Below are 14,479 nucleotides of genomic sequence, written 5' to 3' on the forward strand. Positions count from 1 at the left end.
TTGTGTGTTATGTAGTTATGTTGGTAGTGATTAGTGATTGGAAGGTTGTTGTCATTGTGTAGTTGCAGAAAACATTCACCAATTTTTTTAAAGAATCATGGCGTTTTGATAGGGAAAAATTATCCTATTTTGTATGTACATTTATTTGATTATACAGCCTATGTCTTATTTACTAATTAGATACCGTCATAATTATGATTTTGTCGGTAAATAAAATATATACATATATTTTCGTAATAAACTTTACTATACAGAATTCATTTGTCATATGCCTGTGTAATCTTCCTAATACAGATAATTACCATCTTTTTCAGTAAATAAAACAATATTTATAGATATATCTATGGTGTATACGTATGACACAGGTATACTTACGTGCGGAATTATAACCAGTATGTGAAAGGGACAAACACACGATATTTGTAAAACGTTATAAAAATTATTATTAGGTTTATTAAATGGAAATTCTCTTTGAAATACAATTGGTTTGTTACAAGTTTAATAAAATTAATGAGGGTTACTAAGATTCACCACACACATACAAAGCGGTAAAATATGTTACTAAGTCATGTAAACATATGGTTTAATAAAATATCATAAAAAAGTTAACGTAACAAAAAGTATAGTACTTCATACTTGGATTACAATTTTACACATTAAATACGATATAAACAAATATAAATATAAATAAAATAAATATACACTAAATACGATCTTCTTGAAATGAAACTGCTCCCTGGTTAATAAAAAAAGCCAAAAAATCCCTTACACGGAATGCGATACAAGATGCATTGCGTCGAGTTGAACTTATTGAATGTAATGCACCTCCAACACTCTCTAAATCTTCACGCCATTCTCCCTCCAATATTCCATGGTCTGCGGTGTCTGTGTCTACAAATGTATCTGGACAATACCAACGATCATGGTCATTCAACATTACAAAATTGTGAAGAACCAAGCAGGTTAACACAATTGTTTCGCAGTTCTTTGGACTAAAGTCTATGACCTTTCGTAGAACACGCCATCGAGCGGTTAAAATACCAAAGCTATTTTCGATTACTCTACGAGCTCGCGATAACCGGTAATTGAAAATTGCTTTGTTTCGTGACAGCTGTGCACCGGGGTAAGGTCGCATTAAGTTTTCCTTCAACGGAAACGCTGCGTCGGCCACAAAAAAATGTGGAAAATCTGTTGAGGATTCATTCCATAATGGAGCTCTTGGTGGTAGTGGCAATTTGTTTTCCAAGAGCGCTTTACCAAATTTAGATTGCTGAAAGACACCTTGAAATAAAATAAAAATAAGTAAATATCTATATATTGCAAATCTTTTAATGTACCTCCGTCACTTTGTCCTCCATAGCTACCAATGCTGGCAGAGGTAAACGTATACCTAGCGTCGCAGGATGCCATTAAAACTATACTATAAAACTTTTTATAGTTATAAAATAACGAGACTGAATTTTGTGGACGAACAATAGCTATATGCTTCCCGTCAATTGCTCCGACACAGTTGGGTATATTCCACAGTTTTAAAAAATCTGCAGCAATATCTTTATATTGTGCGGTACTTGGCTCGCTAAGGTATATCGGGGACAGATGTAACCAAAGTATTTCACACGTTTCAAGTACGATATTCCGCACTGTTGTTTTGCCTAACTTATGCATCGAGGCTATGACCTCGAAAGGTATTCCATAAGCGAGGTACCTAAAAAATATATGAGAATACAATTAAATGAATATGTTTCAAGGATTGTTTAACTTACATTAATGTTATAACCACTCGCTCCTCGACGCCAACTTGTTGTTTTGGTTTTTTTAAAAACGGACTAATTATATTTAAAAGAATATTGTACACTGTCCGATTCATCCGTGTTAAAAGAAATAGTTTTTGGTCGTCTTCTTTTAATTTTAAAAAGTTCTTCCAGAAGAAACCATTTGGGTTTCTATCCCGATTAGCTGTATGAACGGACCAGCGGCGTTTACGTCTTCTCAAAACTTTTCTTCTTTGAAGGCGAAGAATATTTAAATAAACAAGTTCTTGGAATAAATCACTATCCATTATTAAAATTTATTATTATTATTAAGGTATTCGGCAAAACAATTTGTTTTATTATTTATTAAATTTTCACAAATCAATTAAAATGTCACATTTGTGTGCTCTCTCAACATTCAAAAACAGCTGATTTCTACGCGCTGTGTTTAGTATAACTGCATCTAAGTTTTCCAAGTCAAATTTTTCGAAGCTGAGTCAAGTCAAGTATCGGTAACTGGAGCTTAATAGTGTTTTAATGGGAGACTTATGCAGTGCATAAGCAACAGCTGATTTTTGTTTTGAAATGCTTAGAATTTTGAATTATTTGTCAAAAGAATAAAATAAGAAATTATTTCAGCCGAAAGCCTATGATGCTAGCGCTGCGTACTTTAGTTTATTTAATAATTTGTTTATTATGTAAGCTTTAATAAAATAAAAAAAATAAAAAAAATTTACTGAAAAATAAAATATGAAATCGCTTGAAATCCATGGCGGTTTTATGATTTCCAACAAGTTCTAATAGGTGCCCCGAATCGCATGCGGTCAATTTCGGTGTCCTTTTATTGTTTACCTTCATTTTCAATATTAATTTTAATATTTTTTCAATTCAAATTTATTTTTTATCAATAGAAATTTCAATTTGTCAAACATATTTGTATACATGGCATTCGAAAAACATATGTTTTCCATTGTGTTACCATATTTAATAATAATAAATTTTATAGAAAATAAGCATCGACTGTGAAACGCAAAAGACTAATCAGTACACAACAATTCTAAGCTAAGATTTTATTTGGGCAGACCTTAAGCACGAACTGTGAAACCGGGCATTTATGAAATTTTTAAAGATAAGGGGTGATGAAGTTTTAATAAACGAGGTAGGCAGTTTGATTGTTCCTTCCGTTGCTTAATTCGATGTATGTATGTACACTGTTTAGAGCACTGAACAGCGTATATTAAATTTGTCACGAAGTTTGTAACACCCAGAAGGAAGCGTCGGAGACCCTATAAAGTTTATATATAAATAATAAGTATGTTGAACTGAGTCGATTTAGCCATGTCCGTCTGTCTGTCTGTCCGTCCGTCTATCTGTATATATACGAACTAGTCCTTCAGTGTTTAAGATATCATTTTGAAATTTTGCAGATGTTATTTTCTCTTCAAGGAGCTGCTCATTTGTCGGAACTGCCGATATCGGACCACTATATCATATAGCTGCCATACAAACTGAACGATCGGAATCAGAGAACGGCAAGGGTACACCCTAACAATAAGTGTACCCGAATCATTTGTGCGTTTACGACACTTAGAGCAGGGATAAGGGGATGTCCAACTTATTCCAGTGTGAGAGCGCCTCAAAATTTGAGTTTTTTTAACATTTCGCATTGTTGCCAGATCTGAAAAAAGAGAATTTTTTGGGCATTCTAAATTAAACACCCAATTTGCATTTTCCACACCACCTATGAGGTACGCAAAAGGGCGCGTTACCGAAGTTATTTTTGGGTGCTCGGTTCCCCAGTAGGCCTATATCACCCATAAAAATATTTTATTTACATAAATCAACGAAAAAACAAAAAAATAACAATTAATTCATGAATAAAAAAATAAAATTGATAATAACAATAGCATGCAATAACAATAAATTCATAAATAACAAATTAAATTGACAAAAACAATATCACAGCATGCAATAACAATTTTTATAATAAAATAAATATATACATATATACAAATGCCTACATTTAATACCCTAATTCTCACTTAATCTAAAAATTAAGACCTGACTTTAGAGCCTCTGTGTATTAAAAAAAAAACATTGTTTAAATTTTGGCTATTGTAACCCCTAAAAAAGAGGAAAACTACAAATTAGAAACACATAAAATTTTATTCTTAAAATTGGGGACTGAAAGATCTCTATTTAAAAATTTAGTTATAAAATAAATCCTAATTCTAATAAAAAGAGCAATTGCTACATTTGGGTCACAGTCTTCACAACACAAGAAGGGCCTAACATATTTTAATTTAGAAAAAAGAATTTCTCCTACACCTATCTTGTGACAGTTGTGTGTGAGTTATTAATAAATGCAACAAATTCATTAGGCGGCTTAACTAAGTTGCATTTATCGATTTGATTTTGGTGCAGGAAGATGAATTCATCAGAAGGAATTTCATCTCCTAAATAAGGCAAGGGCAGGAGGCATGTGTGCATTTTGAAAATTTTCAAATATAGATAGCCGCAGAAGTAACTAAATGCGTTTTCTTTTAAAAAATTGATTTCTAAACTACTATCTAAAGTGATGGATCTAACAATGAAGTGTTCGGGCCGTGGTAAGCCTTGAAAATCCTTCCAAGAAAGGTCGTTCAAAAGGGAATCATTGCACACATTAAGAAGAACATTGTTGCTATGTTCTGAAAATACTGTAGCTTCGGGTTCTAAAGGCAGCTCACAGTTTCCTTTGGTTACGATATTTATGTAACGTAGGCCCCACGACTTTCTAAATAGGCTAGAGAACATGAAAGGTGTTACTCTAGTACTTCCTCTACTTCTAATCTGACCAAAAAAATGTTCTAAACTGTCCTGGCATAGTCGTCTTGTCTTTAGGTAGGGAAATCCTGAATGTGGCAGCAATCGCCACAAGCGTCTTAAACTATTTATGTTAATTATCCACCCCTTTATAAAATTAAAATTATTTGTTGTGTTGTTTCCTAACTCATCTACGACCCGGATTGTTTTTAAAACCTGTTCTGCCTCATCTAAAAACTGTTTTTGCTCTTGGGAACCTTCAAAAACTTTTTTAGTGGGTACAATAACCTCAACAAAACTGCTATTAAAAATGTCGAATAACTTATTAAAAAAAGAAACGAATTCCGCGGTATTAATAAAGCTTACACTATTTGAGCTTAAGGCTCCGGAGCTGTAAAGGGATAACATACCAGAAGCGACCGTATTACTTAACACTTGAGACGCGAATTTAACCTTAATTTTTTGGAAGGTATTGGCGTAAGTATGAGCATCGGTTAATTTATGCGCGCACCGATAACTCGACTTAGAGTCCATTTTGTAAAAATGGATTATATCGGACCAACTAACGCGACGATTTTTGAAAAAAACTTTATTTTTAATATTTTGTAAGCAGTTCCGGCTGCATTTTAACAAATGGGGGCTATCGTAAAAAAAAACATATTTCCTTGCCATTAACATTAAAAAAAAGGCCGTGACGCTGAAACACCTAACAAATTAGCAAAATTTTGAAAATTAGTACCCTGGTCGCAAACAAAATGGCAAGGAACTAGTCCTATATTTTGAAGTTGTGTAATGGCTTCAAGAATATATTTTTTGAGGACATCTCCTTTGCAAGAACCTCTTACAAAGAAATACGCTAATGGGTGGGACCAAGGTTCGCCACCTATACCTTGCACCATTATGGTCATTGCAGTTGTGGCTAATCTAGATGTGCGATTTTCATCGCCATAATCTTCGAGACCTATCACCCTATCAAATTTCCTATCATACTGCAAATGACATTTCAGTGACATTTCAGTGACATTTCATCACAAGAAACGGATACGAACTTTTGTTCAAAAGAAAATCCCCTACACCTAATTTCTAACGAGTTTATGCTGCTTTGGGTGCAACCTGGGAAACGAGGCCAATCTGTAACAAAATTATGCAAAGTGTTTTCTGAAGGAAAACTAAGCTGGTGCTTTAGGTATCGATAAGCAACTGGCGACAAGAAAAACACACCCAAAGCTATGGTTTTAAAAAAAATATCATACCGCTGACCGTGATTTTTACGTTTACTATTAAAAAAACTACTCCTAATACAAGCTCCTAACTGAGGAGGAACATTGCTACAAACTAACTCAAGAGGGTCTGACTGTTCCCTAAATGAACTATTTCTTATTATGTCCCTACATCTTTCGAATTCAGTGGCCATTTGGACCAACTGAGTCTTTAAACTCCTATTCTCCTGTTCTTTTTCATCTAATTTTATTTGTAAAATCCTATTCTCTTCCCTCAATTTCTTCTTTCTATCTGTCCCTGCTGTCATACCCCGACCTGTTTGCGCGGCCTTTTCAGAACTATTTAAAAGTTCCTCCTCAAGGAATAGAAGAGGCTCTAGAATTATATCGCGATTTCCCGTTTCAAAAAGTGGAAGAAGCTGCTTTGATGCACCGGTTGCATTTGAGACAGCTTCTTCAATAGGAGCGAAATCTTCCGGACCCTTCTCGATGGGTTTTTGAAAAAAAAGAATTAGAGGCATTAAATGTAGGCTCGACAATTAAATTAATATCAGGAACGGCCCTCGGACGTAATTTTTTTTTGTGGCGCATATTATCCGAAAAATGCCGTTCACAGGCAAAAATGTGTTTAGGTGTTTCATCATTCATATTTTCAAAAACACCTAACGTTCGAGCCAACATTTACGCCTATTAAAAGAATAAAGTATAAAAAATAAGAAATAATATAAAATATATATAATAATAATATTAGTGCAAAAAGTTCCAAAACAAATAAACTTAATTTTAATTAGCCGTTAAAACATATCTATATTTAATATTGCTTAATTATTTTGTAACTACCAACGAAAAACGCGAAAAAAAAACAATTTAAAATAAAAATTACGGTATATCGAAAATTATCGAAACACAATATTTTAACTTTTTACTATTATACCCACACATTTTTACATTTAAAATATGGAGACAACAACAATTTAAATTCTACTATTTATATCACATCTATTTATTGAACAATATGCGTGAAGTTAGTGTTATATTATTTAAAATAAAATTTCGATATATCGCAAACTATCGCAACAAATTTTCACTACAATTTAAAAGTTATCTGTAACATTTTTACATTTAAAATATGCAATGAAAATTTTAAATTCTAACACATCTAAAACATTCAACTATAAGAGCGAAGAAGATTGTTTAATTTTATTTAATATTAAAATTTCGATATATCGAACATTATCGAAATACAATTTCTTCACTTTTCTAAATTACAACCTTTTTTAATCTCTTGTTATTCACAAATATTTCACTTTATCAATACTTTATTATTAATTATTTGGTACACTTTTTGCACTATCTATCTTTTTATTAATTACTTACCGTTCGAGGTCCGTTCCCTCTTTTGGAAAATTATAGAATTGTCCTCCCTCGCTGCAGCCAGCAACACACTTCCTCCAATTACCTTTTGCTTTCGGCATATTGTCTATAAAATGATTAAAAAGATATTAAATTATCTAACAAACATTAAAATTTACTCACATGTACACGAGCTGCTTATTGCTTTTTTATAAATAACCGTACATGGCCGTTACAAATTGACAGAAAAAATTAGAAATGTCTCCACTCGACTAATAATTTTGAGGGATTTCAATCTGGTAGTCCCTCTTTTTCCAATTGCGAAACGTCAAAACCTCCTCATCTCGACAAACTGTCAAAGTTTAGGTGGTTTTGACGTTTAATATTGCGCTCTCACTTCCAGTGATATGAGAGTTGTACATCTCTTTATCTCTGCTTAGAGTGTGATCGGCACTCTAAAATATGGCTTGTTGCCTTGTACTGATAATTTCGAACATGCTCATACGCACAAGCTCAAACCGATTTCGTGCTCTTCTTCTGCATGTACATGAGTTGAGGCCGACGAAAATGCTTAAGCAAAAGGAATGAGCGCAATTGAGAGCACAACACTTGAGACAAACAATATGTGAGAGACACGTGTGTGTGTTATGTGCTGAACACATAGAAGACGACAAGCGACGAGCAACATCTGTCAAATATTAAAATACACGCGTTCTTATGGGCACAGATTTTTTGACAACAGCACGACTTCACGACAAAAGGGTTGAAGTCTTCGCTGTCGCCAAATTAGAAATGTTTCTAATTTTGACGACGACAATGGCCGCTGTAGAGCTGCCACTAACATGTGAAATGTAAAATTATTCAAAGTTCTAACAAGTATGACGTTATTTTGCCAGCAGAAACGTAAAATAGCTTTGATATATCATTTATAATAAGAATCGATTATTTAAAATAAATAAATCGACCATTTTTACATTTTTGGCGTAAATAATTTCACTTTAAACTAAATATGTAAATTTTATTGAAGTGAAAGATGTTAGTATGGCAACAATGAAATTGCTGTTTGATATGTCGCTGCCGTCTTCAAAATGTTCAAGACGCTGGCTTCAAAGCGACATTTGTGATCAGCCGTCGCTACGTCGTGTTGTGTCGTCGTGTTTGTGTTCAGCACTTGAATGATAGAGCGTAATAGCCTAGACAGACGAACAAAATTAATTGGCATTAAGAAATGATAATGCGCATTGAAATTTTATAGTGACAGACGACAAATTTTGTGCATTTATACAGCTGATTGAGAAATTTGTTTATTTATTACAAACGTGAAATAAAAATGGATAAAAAAGAGTTATTAATGGCAATTTTGGTATTTTTGGAAAACAAAAAGAAATTTAATGAAAGAATTAAATTGTTATTAAATACATTACAAGATAATGAAGTGCAATTAAAAGCAATAGTGGATTTTAACGAAATCATACATGCTGGACTTGTATTCGCTCAGGAGCACCATCGACATATTTGGAAATTCGTAAGTAAATAGTTATTTCAATTTGGGATTGAAATCAAAAATTGCATATTTTAAGGATCGAGGTGGTATATTTTGGGAGCACGATGTCCCAACCATGGATGACTCAAGGTTCAAAGAAAATTTTCGGCTAGATAGAAGGGCATTCAAAAAAGTGTGCGAAAAGGTAAAGAGTATTGGAAAAATGGATAGCAACATGAGGCGCTGTATCTCACTTGAAAAAAGAGTAGCTATAGCACTCTTTTCTTTGGGTTCGGCAGCGGAATATAGGACTGTTGCCAGTTTGTTTGGCGTTGGGCGCAGCACAGTTGGAGAAATTGTGATCGATTTTTGTCATGAAGTATGTGGTACTCTTTCGGATTGCATTAATGCATACCCCCCACATCCGCAAGAATTAAGAAGAATTGTAGAAGGTTTCAAACTGATGGGGTTCCCACAATGCTTTGGTGCTGTTGATGGCTGCCACATCGAAGTGCAACCCAAAAAAGTGGAAGCCATAGACTATTACAATTATAAAGGCTGGTATTCAGTCATTTTGTTGGCAAGCTGTGATCAGAGGTAAATTTATGACTGTATTGATTCTCATACACATGTGTTTACATTTCTTATAACTTGCAGATCAAAGTTCACGTACATAAACATAGGATCCACTGGGAGAAATAATGACTCGTACATATTTGAGAGGAGTTCACTTAAGAAATTTCATGAACACGCTCGTATTTTTAAGGAAAATAGCGAAATAATTGAAGGCATCAATGTACCTATGCTTCTTATTGGCGACTCAGCTTTTCGTTTATCACATCATATGATGAAACCATATCCATATGGGGTTAATCAATCGCCTGTTGAAAAGCACTTTAATTATCGACTGTCCAAATGTCGCCGAGTGATCGAAAATGCCTTTGGTCAACTTAAAGCGCGCTTCCGTAAAGTTGGAAGAGGCTTGCAAGTTGCTCCTAAAAATGTTAATATTATAATTAGAGCATGTTGCATTTTGCATAATTTTCTAAAGATTGAGAACGATGAAGTTTTTCCCGCATGGATACAAGAAGCAGCAGAAGATGAAAGAAGACATCAACCCAATCACACAACAAGATTAGGAGAAAATGACCAAACTGCGACAGCGGTTAGGAATGCCATAGCAATGAGATTTCAAAACGGTACAAATTATGTTACATACCACGGTAGCTATTTTATTTTTCATTTCAAATTTCCTTTTTTTAAATTTATTTTTATTATTAATAAATTCATTTTATTACATTACATTTTAATTCATTTCATTTTATTTTAAATATTTAATATTTCCTTTTTAAATTAACATTTAATTCAGTTACATTTATATTAATAATAATAAAAATAAATAACTACTAATAGTATACAAAATAAATATAATATTTACATTTTTTCCAACAACTTTTTAAAAATACTTCTAAATTCTTTTGTAGAACTATTTTGTTCTTCAATACAATTAATGATTCTTTCTTTTAAATCTCTTCCATCTTCCACCACTACCTTAAGCAATTCATGTTGTTGTTTTGCCACTTTCACCAATTCACCCATATAATTTCTCTTTTTAGAAGTGCTCATGGATGTGGACGAGGTATCCAGTGGCGACAACAATGGCGAGCTGGTCGATGGTATTACTGGCGACAACGGCTCCGGGGACATTGTTACTGGTGATGCTGCAGGTACAGATGGCGGTAACGGCAGCAATGTTGATGACGATATGTCCTAAAGAAAAAATTGTTTTAAGTTAATACGATAAAGAAATAAAAAGATGAAATTTAAGCTTACCACAGTTAATGATTCATAAATTTCTGCATTATTGGCTGCAGTCAGCCCTATGATTTGATGCACCGCATCAAAATATTTCCACGTCGATGGGCTGCCCCCCGATGGGCCAGTTTTCTTCTTTTCTTCTCTACAATTTCACAAAGGTTAATAATGTTAAAAATGTTTTATAATAGCATAGTATACCTGTATCTTTGTGATAAGTTTCTAATTTTAATATGGACTTCCTTCGGAGTAAATTTATGTGCCATTTGCACAGATATATCGGCATATATATGCAAATTGCGCTTGGCACGTCTTAAATCATCGGCCCGCTCACGCCACAAGTCAATTAACACACATTCATCAGTGCTAGTCCAAACCACTCGCTGCTTAATTTCTGCCATCTTCTAAAATATTAAAATTTGATTTTGTCAATAAACTTGCACATAATTGAAAAAGAAATTTAAAACTTCTTACCTCTAACGCTTTCCTTTCTATCATTTGTTGACGTTTTCTTCTTCTTCTTTCTATCAATTAACATTCACAATAGCAAAAATCGGGCATTTTTGGGCAGCATTGCCAGCACAAATGTGGTAAATTCAGCTAAATGCACGAAATTTTTGTGCATTACTAATTTGCTTTAAAATGAATTAATGCGCGAGTTAAAGCAAATCATCGCCGCTAATGCAAATTAGCGATGTCGTCTGTCTAGGCTATAAGCGTACGTGTGACTTGAGTCGGCACAATTGTGGTATGGAGTGCCGACCACTGCATTAGATTCATAAGCGGCTTTTACACGGTCACACATGCTCGCGAACATGGCATCAGGGATAAAGGGATGTCCAACTTATTCCAGTGTGAGAGTGCCTGAAAATTTGCGTTTTTTATAACATTTCGCATTGTTGCCAGATCTGAAAAAAGAGAATTTTTTGGGCATTCTAAATTAAACACCCAATTTGCATTTTCCACACCACCTATGAGGTATGCAAAAGGGCGCGTTATCGAAGTTATTTTTGGGTGCTCGGTTCCCCAGTAGGCCTATATCACCCATAAAAATATTTTATTTACATAAATCAACGAAAAAAACAAAAAAATAACAATTAATTCATGAATAAAAAAATAAAATTGATAAAAACAATAGCATGCAATAACAATAAATTCATAAATAACAAATTAAATTGACAAAAACAATATCACAGCATGCAATAACAATTTTTATAATAAAATAAATATATACATATATACAAATGCCTACATTTAATACCCTAATTCTCACTTAATCTAAAAATTAAGACCTGACTTTAGAGCCTCTGTATATTAAAAAAAAACATTGTTTAAATTTTGGCTATTGTAACCCCTAAAAAAGAAGAAAGCTACAAATTAGAAACACATAAAATTTTATTCTTAAAATTGGGGACTGAAAGAACTCTATTTAAAAATTTAGTTATAAAATAAATCCTAATTCTAATAAAAAGAGCAATTACTATATTTGGGTCACAGTCTTCACAACACAAGAAGGGCCTAACAACTTTTAATTTAGAAAAAAGAATTTCTCCTACACCTATCTTGTGACAATTTCTGTCGAATTCCTCAACAAATTTAGTTTCTAAGTTATTAATAAATGCAACAAATTCATTAGGCGGCTTAACTAAGTTGCATTTATCGATTTGATTTTGGTGCATGAAGATGAATTCATCAGAAGGAATTTCATCTCCTAAATAAGGCAAGGGCAGGAGGCATGTGTGCATTTTGAAAATTTTCAAATATAGATAGCCGCAGAAGTAACTAAATGCGTTTTCTTTTAAAAAATTGATTTCTAAACTACTATCTAAAATGATGGATCTAACAATGAAGTGTTCGGGCCGTGGTAAGCCTTGAAAATCCTGCCAAGAAAGGTCGTTCAAAAGGGAATCATTGCACACATTAAGAAGAACATTGTTGCTATGTTCTGAAATTACTGTAGCTTCGGGTTCTAAAGGCAGCTCACAGTTTCCTTTCGTTACGATATTTACGTAACGTAGACCCCACGACTTTCTAAATAAGCTAGAGAACATGAAAGGTGTTCTAGTACCTCCTCTACTTCTAATCTGACCAAAAAAATGTTCTAAACTGTCCTGGCATAGTCGTCTTGTCTTTAGGTAGGGAAATCCTGAATGTGGCAGCAATCGCCACAAGCGTCTTAAACTATGTATATTAATTATCCACCCTTTTATAAAATTGAAATTATTTGTTGTGTCGTTTCCTAACTCATCTACGACCCGGATTGTTTTTAAAACCTGTTCTGCCTCATCTAAAAACTGTTTACTTTAACTTTATTTTTATTATTTTGTAAGCAGTTCCGGCTGCATTTTATCAAATGGGGGCTATCGTAAAAAAAACATATTTCCTTGCCATTAACATTGAAAAAAGGCCGTGACGCTGAAACACCTAACAAATTAGCAAAATTTTGAAAATTAGTACCTTGGTCGCAAACAAAATGGCAAGGAACTAGTCCTATATTTTGAAGTTGTGTAATGGCTTCAAGAATATATTTTTTGAAGGCATCTCCTTTGCAAGAACCTCTTACAAAGAAATATGCTAATGGGTGGGACCAAGGTTCGCCACTTATACCTTGCACCATTATGGTCATTGCAGTATTGGCTAATCTAGATGTACGATTTTCATCGCCATAATCTTCGAGACCTATCACCTTATCAAATTTCCTATCATACTGCAAATGACATTTCAGTGACATTTCATCACAAGAATCGGATACGAACTTTTGTTCAAAAGAAAGTCCCCTACACCTAATTTCTAACGATTTTATGTTGCTTTGGGTGCAACCTGGGAAACGAGGCCAATCTGAAACAAAATTATGCAAAGTGTTTTCTGATGGAAAACTAAGCTGGTGCTTTAGGTATCGATAAGCAACTGGCGACAAGAAAAATACACCCAAAGCTATGGTTTTAAAAAAACTATCATACCGCTGACCGTGATTTTGACGTTTACTATTCAAAAAACTACACCTAATACATACTATACTACTACTAATACTATTTAAATGCTCCTCCTCAAAGAATGGAAGAGGCTCTAGAACTACATCGCGATTTTCCGTTTCAAAAAGAGGAAGAAGCTGCTTCGATGCACCGATTGCATTTGAGACAGCTTCTTCAATAGGATCGAAATCCTCCGTACCCAACTCTATGGGTTTTTCTAATAGAGAATTAGAGGCATTAAATGTAGGCTCTATTACTAAATTTACGTCGGGAACGGCCCTCGGACGCAATTTTCGTTCGTGGCGCATTTTTTCGGAAAAATGACGTTCACACGCGAAAATGTGTTTAGGCGGTTTTTCGCCAACTTCTTCAAAAACACCTAAACGCTTGAGCCAACATTTACGCCTATTAAAAGGAAAAATATAATGATCGTAAGAAATTTTTTTGTCTCAAATTTATCGCACCGCAATTACTTTACACTTTATTTTATTGGTTTATGACACTTTTTGCACTATTTTTTGTACGTTTTTTGAACTACTTACCGTTCGAGGTCCGCTCCCACGCTGGGAAATTTAAACACCATTCCTCCCTCACCGCAGCCAACAACACACTTTTTCCAGCTTTCTTTTGCTTTCGGCATTTTGTCTGAAAAATCTAGATAAAAATTAAATGTTATTGAAATATACTTACATGTACTAAAGCTGCGTGCTGTTTTTCTATTCTTATTCTTCTTATTTGTGGCAGTTACAAATGGATGGAAAAAATGGAAAATATGTCTGTTTTCAAATTTTTTTAGCAACATTTCAATCTGGCCGTTCCAGTTTCCCAATTGCGGAACGTCAAAACCTACTGATTCCAGTCAAATGTCAAAGATTAGTAGGTTTTGACGTTTGTCATTATGCTCTCACTTCCAATAAAATGAGAGTTGAACATCTCTTTATCTCTGGAACCAACAATGAATGAACATCGCGGATGGCTGCGGCACTATGCATAAGTGCCCTGCGCGAAATGCCTTAGTGTGATGAATGTTATGTATTATATTTATGGATTTAAGCTGTTTAAAGACAGTAAAGTTAAGGC

At 33.9% G+C, this 14,479-nt stretch overlaps 4 protein-coding genes across 5 annotated transcripts in view; 2 read left to right on the plus strand and 2 right to left on the minus strand.

The window, feature by feature from the left end:
• Window positions 1-14,479, plus strand: part of LOC128921901 (putative nuclease HARBI1) — a 199,948-nt gene that overhangs the window by 14,904 nt on the left and 170,565 nt on the right. The gene's annotated exons all lie outside the window — the stretch shown is intronic.
• LOC128919956 (putative nuclease HARBI1) lies at window positions 704-1,937 on the minus strand. Its single transcript, XM_054225865.1, has 2 exons — window positions 1,338-1,937; window positions 704-1,281 (listed from the first exon to the last, which is right to left on the minus strand). The coding sequence occupies exons 1-2, from the start codon at window positions 1,663-1,665 to the stop codon at window positions 704-706; spliced, it is 906 nt and encodes a 301-aa protein (XP_054081840.1). The 5' UTR covers window positions 1,666-1,937.
• On the plus strand, window positions 8,112-9,242 carry LOC128921908 (uncharacterized). Its single transcript, XM_054230911.1, has 2 exons — window positions 8,112-8,654; window positions 8,710-9,242. Exons 1-2 carry the CDS (start codon window positions 8,460-8,462, stop codon window positions 9,211-9,213), a joined length of 699 nt encoding a protein of 232 aa, XP_054086886.1. The 5' UTR covers window positions 8,112-8,459; the 3' UTR covers window positions 9,214-9,242.
• Window positions 9,558-11,417, minus strand: LOC128919957 (uncharacterized). Its single transcript, XM_054225866.1, has 5 exons — window positions 10,902-11,417; window positions 10,629-10,831; window positions 10,446-10,572; window positions 10,079-10,382; window positions 9,558-9,607 (listed from the first exon to the last, which is right to left on the minus strand). The coding sequence occupies exons 1-5, from the start codon at window positions 10,923-10,925 to the stop codon at window positions 9,558-9,560; spliced, it is 708 nt and encodes a 235-aa protein (XP_054081841.1). The 5' UTR covers window positions 10,926-11,417.

The sequence above is a fragment of the Zeugodacus cucurbitae genome, chromosome 2 (genome assembly GCF_028554725.1).
Source record: "Zeugodacus cucurbitae isolate PBARC_wt_2022May chromosome 2, idZeuCucr1.2, whole genome shotgun sequence".
In the NCBI taxonomy this organism is placed as follows: Eukaryota; Metazoa; Arthropoda; class Insecta; order Diptera; family Tephritidae; genus Zeugodacus; species Zeugodacus cucurbitae.

What these genes read in the sequence shown, in the direction of transcription:
- LOC128919956 (XM_054225865.1), bottom strand. Translation starts at nt 1,665, where the DNA reads ATGCATAAGTTAGGCAAAACAACAGTGCGGAATATCGTACTTGAAACG. An exon ending in TGGAGGACAAAGTGACGGAG is followed by an intron (nt 1,282 to 1,337) that starts GTACATTAAAAG and finishes TTTTATTTCAAG; the next exon opens with GTGTCTTTCAGCAATCTAAA.
- LOC128921908 (XM_054230911.1), top strand. Translation starts at nt 8,460, where the DNA reads ATGGATAAAAAAGAGTTATTAATGGCAATTTTGGTATTTTTGGAAAAC. An exon ending in ATCGACATATTTGGAAATTC is followed by an intron (nt 8,655 to 8,709) that starts GTAAGTAAATAG and finishes GCATATTTTAAG; the next exon opens with GATCGAGGTGGTATATTTTG.
- LOC128919957 (XM_054225866.1), bottom strand. Translation starts at nt 10,925, where the DNA reads ATGATAGAAAGGAAAGCGTTAGAG. An exon ending in AACTTATCACAAAGATACAG is followed by an intron (nt 10,573 to 10,628) that starts GTATACTATGCT and finishes GTGAAATTGTAG; the next exon opens with AGAAGAAAAGAAGAAAACTG. An exon ending in TTTATGAATCATTAACTGTG is followed by an intron (nt 10,383 to 10,445) that starts GTAAGCTTAAAT and finishes TTTTTTCTTTAG; the next exon opens with GACATATCGTCATCAACATT.